This window comes from Sceloporus occidentalis, unplaced genomic scaffold (genome assembly GCF_023333645.1).
Source record: "Sceloporus occidentalis isolate IW3139 unplaced genomic scaffold, rSceOcc1.0.p SCAF_2, whole genome shotgun sequence".
Lineage (NCBI taxonomy): Eukaryota > Metazoa > Chordata > Lepidosauria > Squamata > Phrynosomatidae > Sceloporus > Sceloporus occidentalis.
In genome coordinates this window covers 211,408,682-211,424,155 of record NW_028316982.1, presented here as the reverse complement: position 1 = coordinate 211,424,155, position 15,474 = coordinate 211,408,682, and the positions used below count along the sequence as shown (strand labels likewise).

Sequence of the window (15,474 nt, the reverse complement as noted above, 5' to 3'; positions counted from 1 at the left end):
TCACATGCACCAAGTGCAAGTTGGTAGCACTCTTGAAGGAGAAAGTACAGCAGCTGGAGTCCAGAGTAGCTACACTTCAGCATATTAGGGAGTAAGAGGATTTCCTGGACAGAACAGAACTAAAAATCTTGGATGAGTACCACACAGAGGAAGTTGCTGGGGCGGAGGAGGTCACTTCACATACACAGGAGGCAAACAGCTGGAGGAATGTCACACAGATTCTAGTCTGTGAACATCTAGATGGCAATTCCATAATCACAAAAAGTCAACATGAGTTTCAGAGAAAGAAGTCATGCCAGACAAATCTGATCTCTTTCTTTGATAAAATTACCAGCTTGGTAGATGAAGGGAATGCTGTGGATATAGTATATCTTGATTTCATAAGGCCTTTGACAAGGTTTCCCATGACATTCTTGCAAACAAGCTTGTAAAATGTGGGCTAGCCGAGGTAAGTGTTACATGGATTTGTAATTGGTTGACCATCCGAGCCCAAAGGGTGCTCAACAATGGCTCCTTTTCATCCTGGAGAGAAGTGACCAGTGGGGTCCCACAGGGCTCTGTCCTGGGCCCAGTGTTATTCAACATCTTTATCAATGACCTGGATGACAGAATTGGGGGCATTCTCATCAAATTTGCAGATGACACCAAATTAGGTTGAATAGCTAATACTCCAGAGGACAGGATCAAAATTCAGAATGACTTGAATTGACTAGAAAGCTGGGCCAAAGTTAACAAAATGAAATTCAACATGGAGAAATGTAAGGTACTTCACTTAGGGCAGAAAAATAAAATGCACAGATATAGGATGGGGGACACCTGGCTGAACGAGACTACATGTGAAAGGGATCTAGAAGTCCAAGTAGACCACAAACTGAACATGAGTCAACAGTGTGATGCAGCAGCTAAAAAGGCCAATGCAATTTTAGGCTGCAGCAAAAAAAAATATAGTGTCTAGATCAAGAGAGGTAATAGTGCCACTATATTCTGCTTTGGTCAGGCCCCACCTGGAATATTGTGTCCAGTTCTGGGCACCACAATTCAAAAAGGAGATTGAGGGGGGAACAAGCTTGTTTTCTGCTACTCCAGAGAACAGGACCCAGGACAATGGATGCAAGCTACAGGAAAAGAGATTCCACCTCAACATTAGGAGGAATTTCCTGACAGTAAGGGCTGTTTGACAGTGGAACACACTCCCTCGGAGTGTAGTGGAGTCTCCTTCTTTGAAGGTTGTTAAGCAGAGGCTGGATGGCCATCTGTCAGGGATGCTTTGATTGCGATTTGCTGCATGGCAGGGGGTTGGACTGGATGGCCCTTGTGGTCTCTTCCAACTCTGCAATTCTTTGATTCTATGAGTCCAGTGCTAAACTACCACACTATATACAATAAAGATATTGCCCATCCTTTTCAAATGAAGACATTAATCATTCCAGTTAAGAACTGGGTTTGTATTTCCTTATGTGTTCCTTTGTCACTTTGGGTTTTTTTTTTTTTTGCTTCTTTTTTGTACTTGAAGAAGATAGCTTTTATTTTACAGCAATCACAGTTCTCAGTGTTTTGAAGCATTAGAGCTAATTGCACAAGTGCACTCCACAGTTGAGTATCTCCAGATGATGCATGGTACAATCTAAGAACTATTATTTATATGTATTGTGCTATTATTACTTAGATTGTATACCATGGGCAGTTTTACTTTTATCTAGTTTATCTATCTATTTTATCTATTGTTTGTAGGTACAGTGCTGTGCAAATGTATAGTGCTATATAAATAAAGCATAATAATAATAATAATAATAATAATAATAATAATAATAACAACAACAACAACAACACGGGAAGGTAACGTCAGTGGGTTCCTATCAGTGAACTCAGTCTTCCTCCCTAGTCTCTCTCTCATGTTGGATCTCTCCCCTAGTTTCTTTCCTCTTCTGTTCTCAAACTGTCTACTAGGAAATATATTCTTGTATTTTATTTGAAAAATTTCTGAACATGGTTCTCACAGCATATTGTTTAAATGGCAAAGGTAAATCATTTGGAGAAGGGGAACTAGATTTTTAACACAAAAAAACTATTGTTCAATTTAAAATTGCTACTGTCTACCAAAGCTGATCATTACATTTCTAACGTACAAGCATATTTCACGTAGACAGCACCCTACCACTCCTTTTGCTAGGAAGAGGAACTTTTCAACATTTAGTACAGCTATTCTGCCCAATCTCAGCTATTTAACTACTTAAAGAATTGTGGGAATGCTATAATTGTAAAGATGTTTCTGAAGGGGGGGGGGACTCTCTGTACCAAATATAATTATATTCCTTTTTAAATGTTACATAAATATAGGGAACAAGCCTCCTGTCAGAGCTAATGTGGCTGAGGAGCTTTTAAAAGGAACAGAAATGATAGGTCACCACCAGGGATGTAGATACACCAGCAGGAAGACAATATTACATCACTAGGATTTTTTTTTCTGATATTGGAATATTAATTGCATTGGCAACATTTGGAGAAAGAGTGGGTGGAAAGAAAGTGTTCATGTACACAGTTGAGCTTCTGGCTTCATGGCTTGGACATTTTATGGCTGAGACTGCAATTAAGCAGTGTACCCATTCCTTCCCAACCACCAATATGAGTATGGATAAATGTCCTGGGGATAGGCTTGTTTGACTCAAGACCTTGTCTATCCTCATTACTGTGGGTACTGCTTCCTGACATTAGTAGAAGGGTGCAGTGACCCTCCCTAATCACCAAAATCAAGACCCAGCAAGCGCAAATGAAAACCACACATGGTCAGGGTGGGTTCCCAGAAGACAATGGATCACTAATTATATAGACACCCTGTAATGACTGGGCCCTCCAGTCATTTGAGGATTTCTCGTGAACCACAAAGGGTTAATCTGGTGGGAGGTACTTGCTAATAACAGCTGACAGCACATGCTAATGAGCAGCTACATTATAGCTGACGTAAGACCCAACTGGCCAATCAGAGAGTAGGACTGCGAGATTCAAGAACATTCCATAAGAACCCTTTAAAAGGCCCTGGGCGCCATGTGGTCCTTTGTCTCTCCCTTCCCAGCTTGGGGGGGGGGGGAACCATACGCTTCTGTTGTTCGCCATCTGTGTGTGTTTGTTTGGGAACCAGCTGTGAGTCTGCAATGCGCAGACTCAGGGTTGCAAGTAGAGCTGGCAATGAGGAGCCGCTCCTTGCACCCGAAACTCAACAAGGACTGGAAATCCCATCACTGTGTGAGTAGCTAGAAAATGTGTTAACTAGTGTGCTTAGGGTTTTGTTTTGTTTATCTAATAGCTTGCCTGAAATTAACATCTTGTAACTATGCTTTCTGTACCTGCAAGGCAAGGAGGCTTTGCATGAATGATATCTTCTTATTCTATTCTATTTCTTTAAAATAAATATCTTTCTTTAAAGGTGTCTACTGTGCTGCTCCTGTACATGTGCCTTAGCTCAGTGGCTAATTGCGTAAGTTAGCAAGGAAAGGAACTAGAAATCCCTAGCAAGTCCCAGTGTGTGCTAAGGAGGGAGAAATCGCTTGTTAAAATTGACTCGGTGGTGGCAGCTAGAGATAGAGGATCTCAAGGGGTCTCATTCAGCTCAGCAGGGGGCGGGAATGGAGACCTAAGAGACCCTAGAAGAGAAAGTTTAAGGGATCCCCTGGGGGTCAAGAGCCAAGCACAGGGTGGCTGGGTGGTTGCTTGGACCGCTGGGATCACCACACACCCTGAGCCTTGCCATTCAACAACAGAGCAACATATAGATTAACATGTAAATCACTTCCTCTCAGCTAAGGCCCACACAGAATATATACCCTACACACTTCCATACCAATATTCTCTGAAGATGCCAGACACAGATGCTGGTGAAACATTAGGAATAAACTCTTCCAGATCACAGCCACATAACTTAAAAAAAAAAAAAACCACAATAACCTATAGCAGTCTGGAAAATCAGTATGCAAAAGGATCTTCTAGCATCTTTGACACTCACTGAAAGGCAGAAGTTGGTAGCTTAGAAGCTTTTGTAGACGTGTGCCCTTCCTCAGATGGTCCCTGGGCTTTCCACTCCACCATATGTATCTGAGGATGTAGGCTCAAGACTAGCTCACACTATCAACTTCTATTTTTCAGTGAATCTCAAAGGTGCTGCAAGATTCCTTTGCATACTGTTTTGAAATATTGTTAGCCACCTTGAGTCTGTGATCTGCCTTGGGTCCCTTCAGAGAAAAAGGCAGCATATAAATCAACTAAATAAATAACTGAGTCCCAGTATTGGGAGAAAGGTGGGGTATACCGTAAATGGATGAAATACTAATAATGACTGCAATTGTAGTTTGGAGACAGTGAGTTTCCTCTCCTTTCCAAAAAACTTGGAAAAGGTTTTTTGACTTGGGGAAGGGAGCTAAAAGTCTCATAATATTCTCAACAGGGATTGCCATAATTCATGGAGAATTGTTTGTTACAGTCCAAAAAGATACATTTCCCAAGCTCTGCCCTTATATTTTGGAGAAGGTGAGAAAGCTGCAATTCGAAATAGATCTTTAGCTATCATGGTGTTTTGAGTAATCCATGCTTTGGGAGGGCCCTCCAGAAGATGTAGGCCTACAACTGCCATTATTTTCACCCAAAGGGGTTTCTTGACTATCAGGTGGCCCCAATCAAGGTTATCACCTTTTCTGCCATGTGTCTACTGGCTGGTCTACCAGTAATTTCTCAAGGTCAGATCGAATCTTTTCTCCAGTCCCAAAGTGATATGGATAGTTGCTAAAGCAAGCACTAAACTGTTCTCATATGTTTTGTTTATGTTCTCCTTTTATCTTGAAAAATGGAACATATGATAAAGGGTCTTTCAAACATTTTGAATTTGAGAAAACAGTAGCAGTATAGACTAAGACCTGGACTGTATTAAATGGAGAATGTGTACTTAAAGAATTGCTTTTTCTGGGAACTCAGTGAAATTACATAGTACTTGAAAACATTTCTTGTGAAGTTTCATGTCCAAAACTCTTTTTTAAAAAATGTTCTTCATTTTGATCCATTGTCAAGGCACATTTTTCAGCACGACATAACTGTTTCAGCTTGCTGCATTATGTATGATTACTTTTATTGCATCGCATCTCAGACACAAGAGTTTCCCATTAAATCAGGAAATGATTCAAGCCAGCTTCTTGTGTGCACATACTTTAAATTCATTCTCTCATTTTCTCTGCTGCTTCGAAACATATTGCACACCTTTCTGGATAATTTCTTTTCTCTTTTAACATTGTTAATTAGTTAATGTGCTAAACAGAGTGATGCTGGTGGCTGAATTGTGGGTGTTGACAGAAATGATAAGAATATTGAGTCATCAAAATAAATTATAGTTTTTACCACTGGTGGAAACTAACTCTTTACAAATCAGACTCAGATCTGTAATGATACCTAAATGACCAGGCAAGGGTGCTTTCACTGGGTTGGAATTTCAACATTGAAAAATATAGTCTCTCTCTCTCTCTCTCTCTCTCTCTCTCTCTCTCTCTCTCTCACACACACACACACACACACACACACACAATCTCTCTCAGTCTCTCTCCCTCCCTCTCATTCCCCTGCCCTAGTGATTCCAGTTTCAGTGGAGCAGTGAATCCATTCTGGTTTTCAGTTTGTTCATTAAAGGAACTTTACAGAGTGCTGAACCAGTTCAGTACCTTAGAACAGAATCTTTATTATGTTCATAAACCAACACAGATAAAAAGGGGATGCAGACTAAAAGAGGGGGGGAAACGCATGTACAAACAGTATCTCTGTGTCAGTCAACTCAGTAAACACACATGAAAACAACTTATAAGAGAAATATATGACATACGGCTTGGAAAATGCCATCATATTATCCAACACACATTTCCGATAGATAGTTTGGTCAAATGAACCCTCAAAAATTCAGATACTTGAAGCTTCAAAATAACAATTTTTCATGTACATATATAACAATGGCTTTGTAAACTCTCAAGCAAATCTGAGGATCAGGCTCAGATTGGGCCTATGCTTTTTTGTTTTGTGTGAGCATGATCACTGTGACAGAAACTCACACAAACAAAGAAAAAGACAATAAAAAATATTGAGCCACTTGAAAATAGTGAGTGATTTATGTGAAGCAATCTACTCTTCCTGTAGGAGGTCAAAGTTGCTAATGACACCTCAGGAGAGTGGAATAAACTAAATAGGGAATCCTTCTAGGTCTGCCTGTGGTAAATTAAGTGTGCCACAATAAAGGCTACAAAGAATTGTCAGTAGTTATCTAATTGCTTTTCTATGAGTGGCATGTTGGAATTTATGTGGAAAGAATGAATGGGGGGGGGGGGAATTTCTGCATCTCTAACAGTGTTCATAAGAATGTTTCATAATTAGAGGTGGAAAAAACCTTGTTTTCATTTATGTATGAACAAAATTTACCAAAATTCATTATATTTCAGTGTGAGAGAAAGCAAAACTGACTAGAGAAAAGGTTAATGACGAGTGTGGCTATATTAAGATAATAACAATAACAACAACAACAATAATAATAACAATAATTTATTTATTTATTTATTTATAGTCCACCAAATCACAAGGAATCCAGGCGGGTTACACAATAAAAATACACAGAATTTAATAAAATACAATACAATAAGATAAGATAAGATAAAAGAGAGTGACATAAGTCACAGAATTTACAGCCAGTCCTGATGGAACTGGGTCTGTCTTTTTCACTCCCTCCCAGGTCTGATGATGACAGTAAGTATGGAGGGAGGGTTCTTCTTCTTGAGGCAAGAATTTAATTTTAATTAATTTTAATTTAATTCTCCTCATTAAATTTAAGAGAAGAATTGGTGGACAGAGCGATGTAAGTCACAGTAAACGGGGAGAGGAACTATGTAAGGAAGGCCTGCTGGAAGAGATCCATCTTAAGAGCCTTCTTAAAGGCTGTAAGAATAGAAATGTGGTGGATAACTGAGGTTAGTCTAGATTTTTTTGGCTGAAGTAGATTCTTCCCTGTATGAGAATGAAGTTGAAAAATCTCATCTGTATTTTTATTTCTACTGTTCCTTATTTGTCGGAAAGAAGGAGATAGTTGCATGAATTATCAAAAATATTCTAATCTAGTTCACCTCTTTAAGCAGAAACACACACACACACACACACACACACAAACCCTCTATCTATAAACTCATTTACTTTACCCCACAATAAATAATAAATAGTTATATACATATATACTTCAGTTAACAAAGTAGAGGTGTTCCTAGGATTACTTTTCATTCCAAACTAACTATATGCACACATGAAAAACAACATGCCAGGTAAGCCTTGCATAAGTAAACAAAAAAACATTTTGAATCTTTTAAAGACCACTTGAAAGCAATTTCCAAAATGCATCCAGGTATGACTTTTACTTTCACCAGGTTCCACTTTTTAAATTATTATTTCTATTTTGGTGACAAAACATACAGTTCTGAGTTATTGATGTTTTAACATGCTGGAAAGTACCTGGAGAAGCAGGCTGCTCTACCCACACACCCCTTTTTCTCTTCTTCTTCTTCTTCTTCTTCTTCTTCTTCTTCTTCTTCTTCTTCTTCTTCTTCTTTGCTGTTCTCACATGCTCAGTAAGGGATTCTGGATGCTTTTTACTTTGCCTGTTGTAGGCAGGTGCACATGGCTACAATAAGATTGGCTTAAGCTTTATTGCATTGATTACTATAGACACATTGTTGCAACCTGGCACTTAGGATGTTATCCCATGTTGCGTTTAAAGCACCATACAAGTTGCATAACCTTTGGTGATACCTTCTGTACAATGGTATTTCCCTCTTATTGCTGTCTTATCTTCCAATCATAGTTATCTCATACGTTGTCATTGATGGGGAAAACTCATCAATACTCTCCAAATCATACTAGTCCACAGCTATAGCAAATTATCCTGTGGCAGTTCTAGGATTGTGTGGTCACCTAGTGTCTGTTTCTCTCATCCCCTCCCTCTTTGCTATTCCAGAATAGCCATCTTATTTTTTATTTAATTTTTAAAAAAACTATAGACTATAAAACCAACCAGTTAGCATAACTCTAGAATTGCATTAAGAAACACACACACACACACACACACACACACACACACACACACACACGGTACATTGGCTAGTGCATAGGGCAGAGAGGTGAAGAATGAGGGCAGAAGAAAGCACATGGGTCAGTGACCACCCAATCATGCTAATGAAGGGTGTGCAGTAGGGAGTGCTCCCAAATCGGTTTGCATGCATTTCCCTCATTAATGTGATTAATATGAGAATGCAGATGGTATATGTTTCTCCAGCCCTCTTTCATAATTATCTTTGTGCTGATGCTGTTAAACAAAAAAACAAAACAAAACAAAAAAACCCCTTCCAACTAGCTAGATAGAGGACCAAGAGGAAAGAGGGGGACTGTATAGGCATAAAAAAGTTGTTGTAGAAAGGAATAAGGAGGCTTTGTTAATGGATGTATGCTTCTGTACATGTTTCCAAGAGGCAAAAATTGTGGGGAAATATTTTCAATCAAAAATATTTGAGAAAAATAGGCACTTCAGCCAATATACTGTTCAGTATCTTTTGCTTCCCTGGGGAGTTTGAGACTCTGATGCTGTTACACTCCTCTTCTGTATCCCATTCCTCCCCTCATAATGCCCTCCATGATTTCCTTCCATTTCCTAGGATGTAGTTTCTGAAAAACAAAAGGGGTCAGCAGAGAGAAATACAGTTGATCTTCCATGTCCACAGATTCTGCATCCATGGCTTCAATCGTTCATGGCTTGAAAATATGCCAAAGTAAACAAACAAACAAACAAAACAAAGCAATCCTCAAATGTAAACTTTGATTTTGCCATTTTCTATAAGAGACACCATTTTGCTACAGCACTGTATATAATGTGTATAATGTATATAATGTGGCTTGAGTATCCATAGATTTTGATATCCATGGAGATTCTGGAACCAAACCACAGCACATACCTATGGCCTGCTACACAGAAACAATTAAAAAGAAAGGAATTCAACATAAAGGGGAGGGATGTTATGGTGGGAGTCTACTACAGACCCCCCAGTCAGATGTAGGAATTGGATGACACCTTTCTAGAACAGATGACTACACACTCAGAAAGTAGAGTGATGGGTGACTTCAACTATCCTGATATTTTCTGGAATTCAAACTCGGCCAAATCCTCAAGGTCTAGCAATTTCCTCACTTGCCTCAAAGACAATTTCATTGTCCAAAAGGTAGAAGAGGCAACAAGGGGGTCAGCTATTTTAGATCTGATCCTAACCAACAAGGATGACTTGGTTAATGGGGTGCAAGTGGTGGGATCATTAGGTGGAAGTGACCATGTTCTCCTGGAATTTGTTATACAGCGGAAAGGAGAATCCAGGAATAGTCAGACACGTATTCTAGTCTTTAGGAGAGCGGATTTTAGTAAACGTAGAGAAGTACTGGGGGTGATCCCGTGGTGAGAAATACTAAAAGAGAAGGGAGTTCAGGACAGATGGGAGTTTCTCAAAAGGGAGATACTGAAGGCACAATTTTAAACAGTTGCAGTGAGAAAGAAAAATGAGAGGTGTCTCAAGAAACCAGGATGGATGACTAAGGAACTTTCAACTGAGCTGACTTTTAAACGGAACATATATAAGAAATGGAAAAAGGGGGAAATCACGAAAAAGGAATTCAAAGAAATAGCAGGCATGTGTAGGGGTAAAATCAAAAAAGCTAAAGTGCAGAATGAACTCAGGCTTGCTAGAGAGGTTAAAAAGAATAAAAAGGGCTTTTTTGGATATGTCCGCAGCAAAAGGAAGAAGAAGAAAATGGTAGGGGCACTACGTGGAGAAGATGGCAAAATGCTAACAGGAGACAGAAAAGGCAGAATTATTCAACACCTTCTTTGCCTCAGTGATCTCAGAAAAGGAAAAGGGTGCTCAACCTGAGGATAATGGAGCAGAGGACAGAATAGGGGAATTTCAGCACAGAATAAGTAAAGAGATAGTACAGGAATACCTTGTTAATCTAAATGAATTTAAGGCGGGTTACAGATGGGCAAAAAGGGGTGTGTTCATGACGTCATGAAGGTATAGCCTTTAGATGGCCCTTACCTAAATGCCGCCATGAACGCGCCACTTGCACGCCCCAAGCGGGAAAAAGCGGCATTGAAAAGGTGCCACTTTTTTCCGCTTCTTTTCTATATACTGTGCAACTGCGCATCTTCGTCTGTAAGCTGCTGCACCTGTACGCCACAATTGTCATGCCGCAAATTTAAGTTGCCCATTTAAAGGCTCTGAGTCAGCTGCATCGCATAATGAGTCGGGGTCCTGGAACATGTGCAGTTTGCACCGAGGCTCTAATTAGAGCGTCAGATGCCATGCAGATGTGGAAGCTGCAGCACAGCTGCACTCTATTTTAATGCTCGTAACCCTAACCCTAGAGCAACATGTACGCATGCGCTGCTAGAATTGTGGAAAGTTTGGAATTTAAAGTGAACCCCTACACACATTCCTGCGCCATTTTCACCTAACAATAAAAAAACGCTAAAACTATAAATATTTACATATGTACAAGGGAGGTGATGGGGGATGGTGGGGGGACAGTGGTGGCAGCGGCGACAGCTGTGGCTGTGCATTGCAGATTCAGCAAGAGCGCGGGGACCAAAGGAGAGGAGGCATCCATGATGCTGGTGACACTGGCAACGTGCAAGCGGACAAGGATGCCAACACCAGCTGATCACCAGCTGGCAAGAGGCCACCTTTGTTCTTGGGTAGGGCGGGGGAAAAAGTTTAATGGGGCCTGGTCACTTTAAATATGCACATAGCTTTCTGCCGCCGGTGCTGACCACCGCAGCTGCGCAGCTGCGCATCCGCCGGCCAGCAAAAGAAAAAAAAGCCGCGTTTTTGGCTGCCCGTGCGGAAGCTGCCTCTCTCTTTGCAGCGTCCTGCAAGGCGGCGGTATGGAAGCTGTGGGTAAGAAACGGCCCCAGGTGAGGCATCTTCACTACCCCCAGTGTGGAAGCCCCATCCACCTTAGCCACGCCCCCGGGGCGGGCGGTCTGGAGGCTCCGTATTCAGGGGAAGACACCTTCAAGACGTCTTCCCCTGCCCGTCTGTAACCTGCCTAAGTCCCCAGGACCAGATTAACATGCAAGGGTATTAAAATAACTGGCAAATGTAATTTTGGAGCCATTGGCAATAATCTTTGAAAACAGGAAGAACTTCTACTTTCAGATGTATTTTCTTAAGATTATTTTTTTCCTTTGCTTCTATGTTGTTTAATGAAGCAGTGCTGACTAAGTTTCTCTGGTCACAAAACTGCTTCCAGCATCATGCAGCAGTGGCGGTCTGCTCACAGTCTTACAGTCCTGTCTGCATGGGCCACTTCTTCTCCTTCTTTCCTCCCTGACGCTGGGACGCAAACACCCCCATGAGCCTATCTGGGTCCCCTTTCCCGAGGGGACACTTTTTGCTGAGTTTGCTCTCTATTTTCTCATGGCAAATGGCTGCAGTTGGTACAGCCTGGCCACAGCATTTTTACCTGGCTGTTGTCATTTGGACATCTTACCAGAAGCCCCCCCCCACCCCACCAGGTAGTTTTAAATAGCCAGTGGCCAGGGGTGAATTTGCAGAGTTAAACCTAGTATGCCTAGATACACCCATTATTGGAGATGTCTAATCTAGCCACAGTGACTCAGGTGTTGGTTACACCTTGCCTGAATTATTGTAAAGCACTCCCTAATTCCTTTGAAAAGTAGTCAGAAAATACATTGTGTCCAAGATACTGCTTTTAAGAAACTCTGCAGCAAAAGTGAGCTGTTCAGACAGTGCCCCCCCCCCCCCAAAGCTTCTTACCTTGCTGGACTGCAGACCTTTTGAGAAGCCTCCCAGTTGCCCCATCTGATGAAGAAACAGGGCACCCGCTGCCCGACATTCTGTTCCCACATCAGATGGGGCATTTGGGGGGCTCAGAATCAGAACAAGGTTGGATAACAATCCTTCCAATATTTCACAGCTGAAAAATGCAGACATTTGTGTGCTTGAAATGTGAAATACCTATACTCATACCTTGGAGGATGACAACTCTGATGATTCACATACCAAGTCCCAGGTTGGTGTGGCGATGGGTATATGGAAACCCGCCCATCCCTGTGCTGAACCTGGGACCAACCTAGGTGAACACCAGGGGCAGGATAATCCAGGGGCAGGATAACTAAACCAGGGACTAACCCGGGTGAGCACCATGGCTTAGGCCCATAGTCTTACTCCCTGTTTGAAGCAAAAACAAAAACAGCAACTTCCACAGCAATTAATGCAGTTTGACACCACTTTAACTGCCATAGTTCAGTGCAATGGAATTCTGAGATTTGAAGTTTTGTGAAATATTTAGCTTTTCTTTCAGAAAGCTCTAGTGTCACAACAAATTACAAATCCCAGGATTCAATATGATGGATAGTTAAAGAAGTGTCAAACTGAATTAATTCTACAGTGGGGCAACAGCCCAGTATCAGTGGAGATTCCACTGCAAGCCTAGTTAGTAGAACATTCCTGTACATCTCCATTCTGTGAAAAACAAAAGAATAAAGTTGTTAACCCATTATAAATGGGTTTTTTGTGTGAGAGAAATAAGAATTACATTCAAAGGGTTGTCTGTTTGCTACCCTTTGGCTGATTTAACTCAGGTTTAATTCAGTGAAATTCAGCTTGTTAATCTTTGGAAGCATTTTCATTACCCGCAGCATTAAACTTTTAACCCTGCAAATTAGAGTAAGTTTCACATCAGACCTGTTATGTTCACGGTGCTCAGCACTCTCACTAAATAAAATTCTTAACAAACCTTTTGCAAGGAGATAAGTAAACAAGAGTTTTATTGCTGTTTCTTTAAAAAAAGTTGTATGTATATAAAGCTTCACAATTTTTTCTGTTTAGAAAAAAAAGTGAAGAGGAAAGCATGCATTTCACTAAGTGTTCACATTTGCTTTCCAATTTCTATTTTCATTCCATGGTAGCACTCTTAGAACCTGATTTATTTTGCAACCTTTCCAGCATGAATCAGAACGAGGTTGGATAATAATCCTTCCAATATTTCACAGCTGAAAAATACAGACAGTTTTGTGTGCTTGAAATGCAGTACCCCTGTACTCATGCCTTGGAGCATGACAACTTAGGCATTCTTATATATTGTTCAAGGCTTGCTGCTCATTTGGAGTAGCCCACTTCCTACAACCAGGATATATTACCAAACTGAACATAAGCAACTGTGCATACACACAGAGAAATGTGTGTGTGTGTGTGTGTGTGTGTGTGTGTAGAATGTGTAGTCTCACAATAGATTTGACTCTACATATCATATAACAGCTTCACTTGAACTACAATCAGCAGCACTTACTATTTGAATTGTCTAGGCCAGTGATTCCCAAACCCTGGTCCTCCAGGTGTTTTGGACTTCAACTCCCAGAATTACAGATCATTGATCAAGTTGGCTGATGCTTCTGGGAACTGAAGCCCAAAACACCTGGAGGACTCGAGTTTGAGAATAACTGGTCTAGGCAGTTACAGGATAAAAGCATAGAAACTATGGCCTGAAACAGACGGACCAAAAGGAGCAGCTTCTGGACACTTTGGCCACAAGAATAGAGCTTCTCCATCTTCTACTTCCAATTATGTAGTCTATCTGGTTTTTGTGTTCACCATCTGGTGATGTCCAGGTGTATAGTCTCCTATCAGGTTATATGAAGCAGGTATTTGCAATTAATAATTGTTGGCCTCACAGAATTCTATCAGATGCTCTCCTGCTTTGTTTTTTGTTCCTAATCCAAATCTTCCTACTGTTTTTGATTCTTCTTTGTTTCTATTCAAGTGTCTAATGATTAGTTTGAAATCCTGTGATGGTATGTTGTCAATTTCTTCCAATGACTGCATCATAGAATCGCTCAATTTTCTCTTCGTCTGTATCTGTGGTTGGTGCATATACCTGGATTATTGTGATGTTTAGAGGTTTACACTGATATTCTTTGAGTGCTCTAGCTATATCTTTCCTTAGTATAAAAACTATCCCATTTCTTCTTCTTTTTTCATTTCCTGAATAGATTACTGTATAGTTGTCTGAGTCAAAGTGACCCATTCCTGTCCATTTTAACTCACTCCTAGTATTGCTATATTCATCCGTTCCATTTCCTTCTTTACTATGTCTGGTTTTTCTTGGCTCAAGCTTCTCATGTTCCAGTTACATGTGTAATGTTGCTTCTAACTATGCTTGGTTTATTGGACATGTTTTCTGTCTGGCCTTCCCCTCTCTAGTTGTTGGTTATTGAGCTGACTCACCTAAAGGGGTTTCTTGGTGAAATGGTCTTGCAAGGAGGGGCACCTTTTGCCTCCTTTTGTGGAGTGCTGACAAGTGTCAGCTATGATGACACTACTATTCTCTCTGTGAGAGCTGACTTCAGTGTCACCCACCATTACTGCTGCAGCCTGTAGCTGTTCCTATATTTTATGCCTGTTATCTTCTTCTTACCTCCCTCAATTCTCTTTCCTTTCCTTTTTTACACTCCTTGATGTTTTCCCTTACTCAATTCCCTCCCTCAGTTCCTTCCCTCAATTCTTCTTTCCCTTTCTTTTTTACACTCCTAGATGTTTTCCCCTCTCACCTCCCCCTTCCTACCTCCCACTTTGTCCCCTTCAGTATTATCAGTGGCCTTCTGGTCTTCTTGTTGGGGAGGACTCAGGTGTTCCAGGACTGTGGTGTTGAAGCCTCCCTCTTCTGGTCTCAGGGAGAGGGGAGGCTCTGATGTACCTGGTCTCCCAAGCTTGCTTCTTTGTCCCTCTGGATGGCAGTGCCCTTCTGGTTTCATGAGGAAGGGGAGGTTCTGATATACCTGGTCTCCCAAGTCTGCTTCTTCGTCTCTTGGGATGGTAGTGCCATTATAATTTTTTAATTTCACTTGATAAATATGGGTAAGATTATTGCATACATTGAAGAAAGCAGCATGAAAAATGCACATTAGGAAACACAGTGGTCCAAAGCACATGTACTAAGGAATACTGTTCGTCTGCAAATGCATGTCTAAGGAATGCACGTCTTAGGAAAATTATGCACATATATGAAAAGGGATCTTCTAGCACAACAAAGGTGCTACATCAAAGCTACAAGATCCCTTTGCATACTGATATTTCAGACTAACACATCTGTGTCTTTAAATTCTATACACCTATATATATATTGGTAGAAAACTGTCAAAATTGTGTATTTTTGTTTGACTTGCTTTTAAAATGCAAATTGATTAGGAAGTGGAAAATAATAAATGTGTGATGTAAAAAATATTGCATGTAGGAGAAACCATGATGAAGAAATTCTTTCAATTTGAAATGAACAGCCCATTCTGCATCTCTGAAAAGGATCAGCTGAGTGTTAAATTTATGGATTGGGAAACTGTCTCTCACAGGAATAATTCTG

The 15,474-nt window shown here is 40.7% G+C and overlaps 1 protein-coding gene across 1 annotated transcript in view; it reads right to left on the bottom strand.

Annotated features, from left to right (window-relative positions):
• The window catches only part of TMPRSS15 (transmembrane serine protease 15), a 182,258-nt gene extending 170,303 nt beyond the window's left edge, over positions 1-11,955 (bottom strand). Inside the window, exon 1 of the mRNA XM_089508436.1 lies at positions 11,877-11,955. Within this exon, the coding sequence (XP_089364562.1) occupies positions 11,877-11,955 (79 nt within the window). The remainder of the gene's footprint in view (positions 1-11,876) is intronic.
• Positions 11,956-15,474: the final 3,519 nt, after the last annotated feature.